Here is a 14,494-nt window from a genome sequence, read left to right on the forward strand (position 1 = left end):
TTTTGTTCAGCGCATCGCAGAACAGGTGGTGTTATCATGCGTTGAGTATCTTGTTCAACACAGTTCGACATGCAGTAGCTACTTGCTACTTGGCAAGTTTTGCGAGCTATTCTACATAGATTAGATTCCATTGAAAGAACGTCTTCGACAACGTTTTTATTCCATCTCTATCTTTTTATTTCTCTTTTATCCCGCATACAAGGCCACTAGAGGAAGAGGAGACGTAGTCGATGGTACACTGACTCCAAAAAAGATTCGCGCACTGGATATATATATATATACATAGTAGTATTCGGACGAAAAAAAAGAAGAAGATGTCCAAATGTTGTTTGAGATTTTGATCAAACTCGTATGAAACGTCATTGACTGCAGGAAACTATTTTTCTTATCGTTGAAAATAACTACAAAAGAGAGAGAGAGAGAGAGAGTAAAAAAATAAAGATGAAACTGTCGGCCCTTAGGACACTTCGTCCACGTTTTTTCTCTACGATTCTCTGATAAATCGAGAGTGCAATAACACGAGACTATCTTTTTCTGGCGATCTCCGATTGCACGACGGTACTCTAGCAAATGTACTCGTTTATATATATCTCTGCAATCTACATGTATACATAGATATATAGATATAGGTATATATGTATTGCAATACCCCTATCAGTCCAGACGTACTCTCATTTCAGTTAGTTATTATTCGTTCCATTTTCTATGGGTGTTTTATACGTGAACGATCTCCTACGTTATCCTTGAATCAGTTTACATCACGAGAACGCTCATACATACATACGTATGTTCGCGTGATGAAGATGAACGCGTCGGAAAGAGAAATAAACCAAAAATAAAGAGAAGAAAAAAGAAACTAGCGGACGTGTATTATGCAAAATCGCGTAAAAATGCGACTAAATCCCAGTTCGTCGCATAAGCGAAAAAACACGAGCTCGAGATACGAGTATAACTTTGTACCGAAAGTAATTAGTATAAAAAGTAAAGAAAAATTTCAAGAATGAGAGAGAACGAGAATGAAAAAATCAATTGAATTTAAATAAACTATCTTAAGAATTGTAATCTCTCTTGAAATTACTTATTCTCTTTTCTCAGGGATCCGATTAACTGACATTACTTCATTATTAAATAATTACACGAGAAAGAAAAGTTTAAATCTCATTTCTTTTTTTATTTTTCTACTTCGGAACTTTTTACCATACAAAATCATCGCCTCGTTCGCACGAAAGTTACTACCTACTCGAGTAAGAATCACCCGTAATTATGAATCATTTGCGTAGAACGCTTTGCGCTTTAGATGAAAATTGTTTAAAGAGAATTTCACGAGGATGTATATTCGATTCGGTCAAAAAATCAACTGCCATGTTGATTTTGAAAGTATTCTTTTTGTCCCTCTTTATCTTTCGACAAAAATATCATTCTTTCTTTCACCTAGATCGAAATAACTATACTTCCATCGCTCAAGAATAACAAAAAAGGTATTTCTTTTGTCGACCAATAGTGGAATCGAGTAGAAAAAGAAAGAAAATGACGGAACGATTTTATATATGAAAACGATGTGTATATGCGCGTGTGTGTGTGTGTGTATATACGGGATAAGTTTTTTGTCGCGTAGTGCTTTTCATTCTTGCGATATTTTTGAAAAAGATGGCGGACGGAAAAGGGGTACGGAAATGGCGCGAAAAATTGTCCACCGCCTCGCGTTTCCTATTCTTCATCCTGGTTATCCTCGTCGTAGACGGTATTTGTAGTTGTTACGTCCGGCTTGTTGGCCGTAGCAACAGGTATCTCGGCGTACATTTATTTCCAACGGTGTAACAGGATAGCGGGAGGTTCGAGGAAAAAGTAAAAGGGGGTGGACATTGTTGCGTGGCGTGGCGTGCTAAGCATTGAATTAAGAATCTCTTAGCGAGCTTTTTAATTTAGAGAAACAAAGGATCGCGTCTATTGTAGTCATGTGGTGGCGCCATGGTGGTTTCCAGTCTGTCTCGGCAAAGACCTCGGGATAAGGAAGAGATACTTCAGAAAAGGCAAACACGGTTTGCACTCATGGTAAAACGCTGAAGTTGCAACTCGACGAAAACAAAAAAGAAAAAAAGAAAAGAAAAAAAAAAGAAAAGGGAATCTCCCGCATTCGGCACGACTCTCTCTTTCCACGCGTACCCTTCATAAGTATCGTGCGAATACAAAGTGGTCGCTTCTGTTCCGCGACACCGCCTTTCCTTTCTCTTTTTCTATTTTTCATCCCATTTCTCTTTCTTCCTTTTTATCTATCTATCTCCCATTCTCTTACTTTTTCTTCCCTTTCATACGATTCAAGCTGGTTATGTAAAAACTTTTGAAATTGCATCCAAGTGCTGGGAGGATACGAAAAGACATTTTTTTCTTTGCTCTTCCCTTTGTATTTTTTTCTTCTTCTTCATCTTCTTTCGAAAGACAGAAACTTCAGTCGAGTACGTCTCTTACGAGAGATGTAAACGATCCCCAAGAAAGAATTTCTTGTTCTCGCGATAAACACACACAGCGAGAAAAGAGGAATCTCTTTGCTTTCTCATCTTTCCCATTTTCCGTCGAAACGAAATCGAGAAATGTATTTATTCCATGGCGAATTTCTCTCTCTCTCTCTCTCTGCCTATTCCTATCCCAAAGCTCAGGTAGAAATGCGTTAGATCGAAAATATCTAGATAGAAAACTCGTACTACTGAATACACCTCGGAAGTTGAATATGGTTCCATTCGTGTCAACTCGCCGTGTTCACGATGCTTTCAGTGGGAAGTAAAACGAGAAGCAGAGTTTTACTTCCTGCCATGTGAGATACAGGAAAGAAGAAGAGAGACTTCTCGTTTCCGTTCGTTCCCGTTTCTAGCTTGGACTGTCGTCGATTTTCTATCCAATACTTTTATAAGCTGGACACGTTGACGCGTTTAGAATGTTTCTTCTTCGAAGACAAAGAAACCAATAAGTAGATTACCTATTTTACGGTTGAATTTATACACGAACGAACAACTTTTACAATTTTATATTTATATTTTGTATTGTCGATTTATCTTCTTGTCTTTTTCCATAAATTTTTTTGTCCATTTATTTCGCGGTTAGCTTTTTATTCGGTGATATGAATTTATAACTGAATGACAACTTTTTTCTGCTTGGTTTTTACATTTATGGTTTTTTTTTTATACTTTTTCTTATTGATTTATTATTCCCAATTTTTTATCCGGTAATATAGATTTTTACTTGTTTAAATTGAATATAAAATTGAATAAAAATTTTTTCTGGTTTTCATATTTATGGTTTTCATATACATATACATATATATATAATCTTTTCTTATCGATTTATTTTTTTTTGCCAAACTTTCATAGAGCGACATCAGATTCTTTTTCTCTTTAGCTTGAATTTAAAAGGGAATAAAATTTTGGTTCTAGTCCTTATACCTAGTCATCGTTTGTTCTTTTTCCATCGATTTATTTTCCGCCGAGCTATTTATTTAGAGATATAAATTTTTGCCTGTTTTCCGTTGGAATTTATGATCGAACGAAACCTTTTTTATGGCTTCAAACAATTTTTGTTAATTAATCTTCTTACGAGAGATAATATAATGTATATGTCAACGCGATAACGAATGCATTTAGTTCATTTCTTTCGTCACGTTCCCATGCACAGTTCACTTTGGCAAACCCAACGTAAACTTTAATTACGAATAGTTTCCCGAGGATAGACGAAACTCGTTGGAATTGTTCGAGGTAGTACTATAATCTCGAACGATAGGGAGATTGGATGAGATAAATATGATTACAATATTCGTTTCTCTTCTTTCTTGTTATTACTTTCATTAGGTGTATAAATACATCAAATCTCATTCGATTTAAATGATTTATATTTAATGTTATATTATTATCGCGCGTTTTTGTAAATTCAAATAATTCTCAATATTCTTAATATTGTATTAATGAAATTGCGTATAACGTTATATTATATTATTAAGTATAATCATTTTAAAATCATTTTTATTTCTACTTCCTGTTAAGATTTTAATAATAATCTGATTATACGCGAACCCCTATCTTTTATATTCTCTCTTTAGTTTAACGTATACATCATATGCAGCGATTCGCGCTCGTGGATAAGCAAAGTGATTTTTTTACAGAACTTCCATAATAATAGGGTACGAGAGAAGCTAATATTTCCCAGCGATAATCTCCTTTCTTTCATTTTTTATTTCTCTTTTTCTTCCTCTGTCTCTCTATCTCTTGCTCTTTTTTACCTTTTTTTATATTCGCATTGAAGTAAAAAGGGCAGAGTAAAGGTCGGTGCTTTTGTCGTTCGCCTTTACTTAAAAAAGAAAAAAGAAAAAAGAAAGAAGAAAAAAGAAGAAAAAAAAGAACAATTATAAATAAAAGGAAAAAAGAAAATGCAGTTGTACGAGCTCGGTCAGTGTCATCCTAGCCTGATTAAAAATGGTTGAGTTTTTGCACGCTTCGATCGGAGAATTTATTTCGTACTTTACTGCCTTTGCCGATCAGCTGCCACTTGCGAGTAAGGGTGCATAAGTGGTGCATGAGAATTTTCTATTATTTTCTTTTTTTTTTCTTTTTTTAAACTTTATATTCCACGCATATTCTCTGTTCTCATTCCCACTGGTACAATATTATGTTATTATAAAAGGAATTTGAAATACTGAAAAGGTACACATTTGTTATTATTTCTTAACAAATTTTCAAAGATATAATATAAAAGAGCAAAATCTAAGTATAATATTTATGAAATATAATTAAAACTAGAGCGAGTAAATTTAACAAAGAAACACATTGAACGTAGCAAAAAAGGAAAAAGAATAAAAGTAGGTATGCATTCGTAAAATAAATTGAAGAAAGAGCACAAATATATCACTGGTATTCATATTCGTGACTAGATACGATCTCACGGATGTCACTGTATACATATATATATATAGATATATCTTCTCGTGGAAGAGTTACATCTTCAAAAGCTTGTTTAGTGGTCGTTCCTTTTGGCTTTTACAAGGAGAAGAAGGAGCTACGAAACGTAAGCAGCTTCGATCGTTTACGTAACTACGTAATCTGCAACTTTCTTCCTAGTGATACTCGACACGTGCAATGTAACAACAAAATTTATGGCACCGAATATGATCGTATCGCTATGAAGTTTGTGAAACTTCTTATAGTATAGTTAACTTGTTGGCTCTGAAACTCCTTCACAAAGTCGGACTCTCTCCGAGTAAAGAGTTGCAATGAAGAAGATATCACGTGTTTTAGCTCGACTATGAAGACTTCGCGTTTGTTAATTTACTTAGAAGTCACGGTTTCTTATCCTTTCATCGTAAATTCCCTCTTTATTAGTTCAAATATTTCTAATAATCGCTTTAAACGTTTCCAACTTTCGCTTGACTTATGGATTTTATTGGCCACTTCTCGTTAAAGCGATACGACACAATTTTTCCTACCATACTACGTTCTCCTATATATAAGCATTATAAAAAGGATTATTATATAAATGAAAATAATTACGTAGGATCGTTGTGACGATAAAATGAAAATAAATGAATAAATATATTTATACGATCAAAACTGGCCCCTGGTATAATATTATTGTATTATTAATAATTAATAAGAAATTTCAATTTATATGAATGGATTAATTTTCATTAATGTAAAATACCACGTTTCGTACTATAGAATAGATAGAATATAAGAGAAGCTAGAAGTTGGGGGAGAGAGTAAAAGCATATGCAAGTAAATGGAATAGAGAGAGAGAGAGAGAGAAAGGGAATGACATAGCTACGACGAGAAGGAATGGCTGCTGTTATGCATTCTCTCCCATGGGCGTCGATGCAGGTGGCACGCGTCGAGCAATGCGCGAAAATGCGAAGCATCCGTGACACGCTCCGAGATTTAAGAAATCTGAGAAATCGACGAACGTACGGTGGTGTCAAGGAAGGGGATAAAAAAGAAACGAGAACAACAACAATAAGAATAAGAATAAGAATAAGAATAAGAATAGGTAGAAAAAGACTAGATGGGGCAGGTGAACCGTGACAAGGATTCTGTCAATGCGACCTCTAATAAATCGAATCGATTCGCCAAGTTGAGCAACGATTCTCAAGGAGAAAATATTTTGCCTCCGAAAAGCCTTGTCGTCGTCGTCGTCGTCGTCTTCGTCGTCGTCCTTGTCCTCGTCCTTATCCTCGTCCTCGTTCTCATTCTCCTTTTAGTTCTCCTCCGTATTCTTGCACACCTGAGAGTTTAGATTTCGTTCACAGTCTAAGGAGAATTCGTTCAAATCGAGGGAATCAAGGTTTCCGTATTTTCTAAGAGATGGAATCGAATCGCGAACGCGTTCTTCTATGTATACCACCCTCGGAGAAAATAGATTCGGGGAGGAGGGGGAGGGGGTTCTGTTGGCTGGTAGGTGCTCGAACGAAACGTTTACGGAAAAACAGAAATATTCCTTTCCACGTTATCGATGCCTAAAAGAAGATAGATTCAATCTCGAGTTATTTTACTTCGGTTAAGAATTTTTCTTATTTTTCCAAAGCATTCCTTTTGTTAACGAAATGTTTCGGATGATAGACATTTTTCATTATTCCTTCTCATGTCAAATTTTGTAAAGGTAAGAGAATAATATATAGTTTTGTATCATTCGAATTATAGGAAAAATATTAATAAATATTTTCGACTTTAAAATTGACGTAATTTCAAAGCGATTACAAATATTTTTCAATAAAATTGTATATTCGTTTTGTTTGAATATCAATTAACGCGTCGATCGAATTTTACTTTCGCATCTTCTTTATTTTTTCGGAAAATAATTTGTGAAAAATTGAAATACTCTTTTTTTTACTTTTTTCGATAGGATCATCGACTTTAGTTAACAGTTAATAAATGAATACACATAGCCGATTGTTGACTTATGCATTTGAAGCGTTTTATTTTATCCCCTTTTAGTGACTAGTGTTCTATAACGATTCAGTTGATTAACTTCGAATCTGTTAACTCTTGTACAAACTCACGTATGAATAACGTATAATAAACCCGTTTCCCGATATTTCGCGCTTTTTATTTTGATATCGAGTCACATATTTCTTAGAATTTATAAACCCCCGTGTTGCATTTTAACTCGTAATTATTTTTCAATGCAAAAAACTAAATCCTCGAGCTAAGAAGATTAATTATATCGTCAGATTTCGGAAGTAGAAGAACAAATTAGAGGAAAAAGTTTCCGCGTAAAATCCTTCGCGGTCGCATACAAAACTAAAGTTACATACGTTTAATAAAAGAGATTCTGGAATAGCAGTAGGAAATATTAATGCTTCTTTTAAAATTAATACGATTTTATATACGATAAATGTTAAAAAGAGTAATAATTGATAACGTTGCGAACAACGAAATGTAGAGTTGTATCTGGTTACATGTTTTCAAGTTTTTCGTCTGAAACAATATTACGTTAGGGATAATATTTTTTATGTTTCCTTATATACTTTTTATATTTATCTAAATGAAATAATTTTCTTTTTATTGTAATAAAAACCCGTCATATATATATATATAGTTTTAATGCGATCTAATTGTAAGTAAGTTTGACATATAAACAATTGTATTTTAGTTGTAAGCAGCTTAAAATTGCACTAAGCATTAATTACTCTGATCGTCCATTATGGTTGACGCATACGCTTCATAGTAGATAGTATACGTATGGTATTGCGAAATTCAACGGTTGCTACATTAATGCCACATGCGTTTCCCTATAATTCGACTACGAATTAGCAACGATCGTATCGTTTTACCGTGCTAAAACCGCGAGAAATGGCGCCTCGTCTCTCCTAATTGATTCAAAATGGCTGATAATCCCCTGAGAAGTCGTTAAGTTCAACCGGAAACTTGACTAAAACGTTTCCAGTCTTTCGACCTTTCTCTAATCGTATAATACATCAAATATTAGTTTGGAATTTCATATTTAAACATTTTATACATTTAATTATTACTTTAATGTATAGTATTTCATAGAAGGAAAATTATATATATATTAATTTCATTATGATAAAATTCAATAAAATTCAATAATTTGAGAGATATTGATTTGCAAATGTGTTGCTTAAAAGTTACAAAGCATTAATAACATTAAAATTTCATTATAATATTAATTGAAATCTAATGTATTATATCGATTATATATTGTTAATAATGAAAAATATTATAATTTCGTATATAAATATATATGGTATATATATAGACAATTGCTTGGATCCAATCTTCTTTACGTTTTTATCTCATCGAGTTAAATGTTTGCCAAGTAATCTCAATCCTCCTCGTAATCTTTTCTTCTCTTTGTTTAAAATAATTTCCGGCTTATGTTACGTTGTTATATTTTCTTCGTTTTATCCTTTTTATCAAAACCTTTTAGTTTCTATCGAAACGATCGTAATAAAGGCCAAACCGCAGATACGAAAAGAGAGATAGATAGCTCGTTGTAAATTCTAAAGTTTCTTCATTAGCGCATGAACGAGATTGTGTTCCTTTCGCGTAAATATTGCAGCTCATAAGTTATCTTTTTAAAGAAAAGCCGAGAGTGTCGCCATATTATTATCGTGGTCTATGCTTGTCCGCAATGCTAATAAATTCTTTCTATTTACATATAAGCGGAAACACCATAAAACTCACTTTATTCCTGACTTGTTATTTTATTTTAAATATTTTTTTATTCTTTCCTTGGTTTCTTTTTTTTCTTTTTTTTTTTTTCTTTTCTAAGGGATCCTCTTCTACACGTACATACATCAAATCCCATTGAATAGCAGTCGAGATAGCAATAATGGCGTTGGTGTAGGTACCGTTGCTGTTGCTTTTGGTGATGGTGGATTGCTCGACTCTATTTCTTTATTTTCTTTTCTTCCTTTTTATCTCTTTGTTCTCTGCTACTAGATTATACATACGGAAGGAAGAACGCGCGAATGGGCCAAATAAATATATCCCAATGGTAGAATTCGGTGGACGATTACCATGACTCTCACATTTATTCCGGAAAGGAACGTTTTGGCCCATCCATTAGGAAAGGAGGAGAAAAGTGTTCATATCGACTCCATAAAATGTTCATCCCTCTTTCTCTTTCTCGAGTTAAAACGATACGATTGGTGCTTCCTCTTTGTACATACGTTACGTTCTTCTTCGCTTCTACAATTCCAATATCGAATAATTTCGCTCGGCGGTGTAAGGAGAGAGAGAGAGAGAGAAAGAGGAAAAAAAGGATCGAGAATAAGAAAAGTCGGTTCGTTCGTTTCACGATTATTACATTTTTCAATAGAATTAATTATACAAACAAAGAATACATGAGTCGATCAAAAAAGTATCTGTTAAAAATGAAAGAGTTCTTCATCTAGGAAATACGAAACAACATTTAAGAGTATCAGAGGACCCTGCAACGTTCGTAACACGATTGTGGCAGTTGTTTCGAGCTTTCCGAGACGGTTTAACGACATTTGCCTCGGAAAGCTTCGTCGTTAAAAGCTATGCGAAGTGAAGATACCAGGAGTGTAATATGAAAGGGTTCCTCTGACCTGAATACGTATTAGAACTACATACTTACAGGCGCACACATCTACTTGTATACATATTCGTTAGTAGAACGGATTTCTAGCTATTCTAACTTTAACGAAATGTCCGCTTAATTTACATTTTAGCATAAACCAACTATTGAAATCAACGCGCGTATAAATATTTTCTTCTCTATGGTAATATCGAGTTTATTTCATAATCATGAAATTCTACATTCAGGTATCGTTTTCATTTGGCGCTCTATCTCTCTCTCTCTCTATCTCTCTCTATCTATCTATCTATCTTTATCTTATTATACTAGTTCGATCGCACGAGAAATTTCAATGTCTCTCCGGTTCCGTTGTTTATTATAATCTACACGTGCTAACATGATTGACCACGTACTACTTACTCGAGAACAACTGCAACTAGAGAATATTCGTGAAACATTCCTCGATGGTAATACTGAAATCTCCTATTTACTTGGAAAAAGATATATACAACTGCGATACCTACGTGCGCGTAGATCTCTCTAGATTTAATGAAAGATGACCCTACAGAGAAAATGTTCAAGGCAAGTACTACGAACGAGATAAGAAAGAAATAAAGAGAACAAAAAAATGTATATATCTAGGGAAAGAAAAAAAAAGAAAAAAAAAGAAAAGAAAAGAGATAGAAAAATAGCATAGCACCTCGTTAGAAAAAAAGCAGTTGCTTCAGCCGGTGACACTCTTCTTTTGCGAATCTTTTACAGGCTAACGACGAAGTTCTTTTTTAGGTCGCCCTTTTTTACGTTTCTCGCTAAACGAAATCTCGAATTAATGCTTTCGAAGAGGGTAGGTAGGTAGGTAGGTAGGTAGGTTGGTTGGTAGGTGGTTATGTAGATAGGTAGGTACTACTACGTTGATGTACTTCAATGGAAAAAAAAGAGAAAAAAAGCGGTTAAATGTTCTGTTCAAGTGGTAAAGAGCATAAAGATCTGAAGAGAGAAGGTTAAGCGATAGCTTCTAACTTTGAAAGGGCGTGATTCTTGCGTCAAAGGGAAACTCGATGCTGTCGTCCTTCTATTCGTTGATTGTATACTCTGGACTATCTCTTTCCTGTCTAGACAAGTGATTGATTTTCTAATGATTTTCGATCTTTTAAGATTATGTTGGTCTTTCCCTTTTGCTCGACACGTTGAATACGTGTCGAATACCCGTCGAGATCTAATTGAAAGATATTTGTGAAATTTAATGTTTAATCGACGCGACGAGAAATGTTTAACCGAGATGTTTCTTGCATTTTACCGTTTAATAAGAAATAAGAAATATGCGTCTTCTCGTTGAGTTGTTTAATATGCTAAATTGTTTGAAACTTTGTGAACTAACTACTTATTTGCATATAATCCTGACTAGTTTCTTATTTCTTGGATTACATATGAATTATATATTCAAATGTATACATAAATAAAAATTAGAAATGATTTCTTAGTATATTACTGTTTAAATATTCATATACTTGTTCTTCGAGTTACGTTCCACTTTGTACAAGCGGTTAGAGTATTAATTTTATATATCAGTTTTATAAAAATAAAAAGAAAAAATATCGAAACGACGTTATTAAGCACGTTAAAAATGTGTTTAACAGTTCTTACCTAGATCCGGAACGTGGTATAGCTCGTGGAATCGCCGTAAAGGCACCATCCTCGACGAAGCTCACTTCCGTGCTCCATGTGGCGTCAAATTCCGGTGAACATCCCCACGTAACTGCGGTGGCATCGGATTGGCCCCTTCTAGACCTCGCGTACTCTATTACTCTTGCACCGTTGTAGATTATGTCAGCCATGCATCCACGTAGGTAGTCGGTGTGTCCTACGAAACGGAAAAGTAAAATGTTACTTTGATATTAAATATCTCGGAGAAAACAAATTCTTTTTTCTTCTTGCATAAAAAGATGACGTATCTTGTAACTATTTTTTTCTCTTCTTTTATCATTATTAATGTTCCAAAAAAAATTATTTCAGATGCAAAAAATAACCTGTAACCTAATTTTTTTAAATTACACAAATTGTCAACAAATTTTGTAGACACTATATATGTATATGTAACATAATATAATGTAAAAGTTCCAAAAAGTACATTAATGTGAACTTTAAAAGAGACAAAGAGTAAGTCTCTTGACCCAGTTTTATATATTAAAAATTGTAAAAGAATATTTAGGTGTTATATATAATATAATATAATATAATGTATAAAAGTTGTGAAAAGTGTACACAAATGGACTTTGAAAAGGAACAGTAAAATTCTTGACCCACTTTTATGTAATATTACAAATTATAATAAAATAATTATGTACATATATATGATATAATATTGTATAATACCATAAATGAAGTTTCAAACTAAGAGAGATAGACTATCGATCTAATTTTGTTATTACAATTATTCCACAAATTCGTTCAAATAAACAAATATTTATACGAGATAATATTTGATTGGCCAATAAGTAATGTTGAAATTCGTATAATTTTCTGCCCAAATAAATGAGATAATGTTTATTACTGAAAATTCTGGTATTTTTTATGGGTAAACTGAAGAGTACGGTAATGTTACACATGGGTTTGAATAACATAAATAGTATTGCATTGTATCGAAAAAAACTATTGTAATATTTAGATAGCAAATAGTGAAAACTGTGTCATTAATACTAGGCCAAGTCAAGAATATAGTCTACTAAAGCTGAATTTATAAAAGTATAGTACAGCTATGCATTATGTTGAGCCAATATTTGGAAAAAATATACTACAGTTATGTTTAGACGTAAAATATGAAAAATAGCGATATTATTTATTGGCTAACCTAAGAATATAGAGTAGCACAGTTGCATTCGGGTTTCCAAGAGTATAACATGGTATTGTATTATGCTGGCCTTATTTTCCTATTATATTTATGCATAAAATAGTAAAAATTTGGATATTTTCTATTGACCAACCGAACATAATACGAGAGTTAAAAAAGAAAAGAAATATAAATAAAAGTTTTTAAAATGGGGAGAGAAAGAGATGCGAGGCACATCGACTTTTGAGAAAAGTTCGTTCGGAAAGTCTTGCAAGTTTAAGTTCGTCGGGGGAAGAGATCGGTGCGCATAAGCGTAAAGGAAATTACGAGTCGTCCAAGTTCGAGGAGCTACGTTGTTCCGCGTTGTTACTGTTAATGGATTTTCTTTAACGTCTTACGACGATCTCACTCTATTTCTCGGTCGTAGGGAAACGCTAGAATCGTATTACTAGACCGAGTTAAAGAATTTGACGATTTTTGAGTTAGCTAGTAAGTTAGCTATCCTATCCCAGCTAGCGATTTAAATTACCTTCGTCGATGAGAGTCAAAGTCAAACTTTGGCGAAGTCTAACTTGCGAATAGTTGTCATTCCTCTTGTTCCCGTCCTCTTGTTCTCATTCTCCCCCTCTCACTCTCACTCTCGGAGATCCTCTTTCTTCCGACACCCTAATTATCCTCGACGTTCACCATTTTACGCGAGAATGTGCGACGTCGATCTAGGAACGACCCAATTTGTAGTTCAAATTGACCGGCTTCTACAATCGGCTTATCGTCGTTGAAATTTCCAAAAGAGAACGCTCGAGGTCGTGACAGAGATTTCTTTTCCTTCCGAACTCTGTTACGCTTTGGTAATCCTCTCATCGGCAGGCTTCCAACGGAATTAACATTTTTAATTTGCTTTCTATCTTTCTCTCCCTCTCTTTCTTTCCATTTCTTTTCCTTCCCTCTTCCATGTTTCTTTTTTTCTTTTTTTCTTTTTTTTTTTTCATCCATCCTATCCACTTCGGCCCAAGTTTTAAGTGATTTTATCGAAAAGGGGAAGCCAACTAATTCAGCTTTTTCGTTGGCCGGATAAGTATCGGAGGCCATTGGACGAGCGTTTTACATAAACGAATGCTAACTAAGTTCCACTTTATGCATGCGCAATATCGCCACGCGATATCCATACAAAGAACTAACTCGATCCTTCATAAAACGGCTGAAGCTTCGTTCGTTCGTTCGTTCGTTGCTTCGTTCGTTCGTTCGTTCGTTTTCATTTGCAAAAAGCAAGGAGATTTTCCTCGTCTTTTCAACGGATTCAATTATCTTTTTTACAAAAATATTTTTTTCCTCTGTATAACGATTGGGAACCATTCCAAACGAATATTTGGGTATAGATGTTTTTTTTTCTTTTTGATTTTTCTATAATTTTAACAAAAATACAAGAGGTTCGTTAAAATGAAAATGTAAGTAAAAAATCAATATACCTGCCAATAATTATGATTACGGTATGAGCGAAAAAATTTAGAAGATTCGTTTATACGATTGCAATTACAATTGATTATACAAATATTATTAATGCATTTCTACTAAATAAATGTTAATTTACATCGTGTGACATTAATATTTATGTCGATAGCTCGCTTATTGTCCTACATGATAGTCGAGTTATGTTAGATAGGATTAATTTGAAGCTGCAACATGTCGATGCTTGTAAGACGAAGCCCTCATAATATATACGAAGTACATAAATACTCACACGCATACATATGCATACATATATATATATATATACGAGTCGATACGATCTACTGATAGGGGAGACGTTTACATGAGCCTGACAAAATCGTCGAGATATTCTCCGATAAAATGCCAACGCGATAATACGAAAGCTTTTCCTTCGACTCAGCATCTTTTTTTATTGTTTATCTCTTTCTCTATCTATCCTCAAATGTGTCTCTTACAATATCTTTTTATTCCTCTTTTTGGTCCAGAATTTATCAAATATTATCAAAGAAAAAAAAAAAGAAAACTTTTAAAGCTGATTTTTGTTTTTAACTAATTCCGTAAATTCGAATATTGGTTTCTTAAAATATTCATTTAAATTTAAATGAAAAATAAAGGCTTTAGATGTGATCAAATTAATATGAA

At 33.7% G+C, this 14,494-nt stretch overlaps 1 protein-coding gene across 5 annotated transcripts in view; it reads right to left on the minus strand.

Moving 5' to 3' along the window:
* LOC122526150 (chondroitin sulfate proteoglycan 4) overlaps positions 1-14,494 on the minus strand; it is a 70,272-nt gene that overhangs the window by 20,537 nt on the left and 35,241 nt on the right. For all 5 annotated transcript variants that reach the window (XM_043649365.1, XM_043649364.1, XM_043649367.1 and 2 more), the window contains one exon: positions 11,182-11,398. In XM_043649365.1, the coding sequence (XP_043505300.1) occupies positions 11,182-11,398 (217 nt within the window). The remainder of the gene's footprint in view (positions 1-11,181; positions 11,399-14,494) is intronic.

The sequence above is a fragment of the Polistes fuscatus genome, unplaced genomic scaffold, assembly GCF_010416935.1.
Source record: "Polistes fuscatus isolate 324 unplaced genomic scaffold, CU_Pfus_HIC Scaffold10, whole genome shotgun sequence".
Classification (NCBI taxonomy): Eukaryota; Metazoa; Arthropoda; class Insecta; order Hymenoptera; family Vespidae; genus Polistes; species Polistes fuscatus.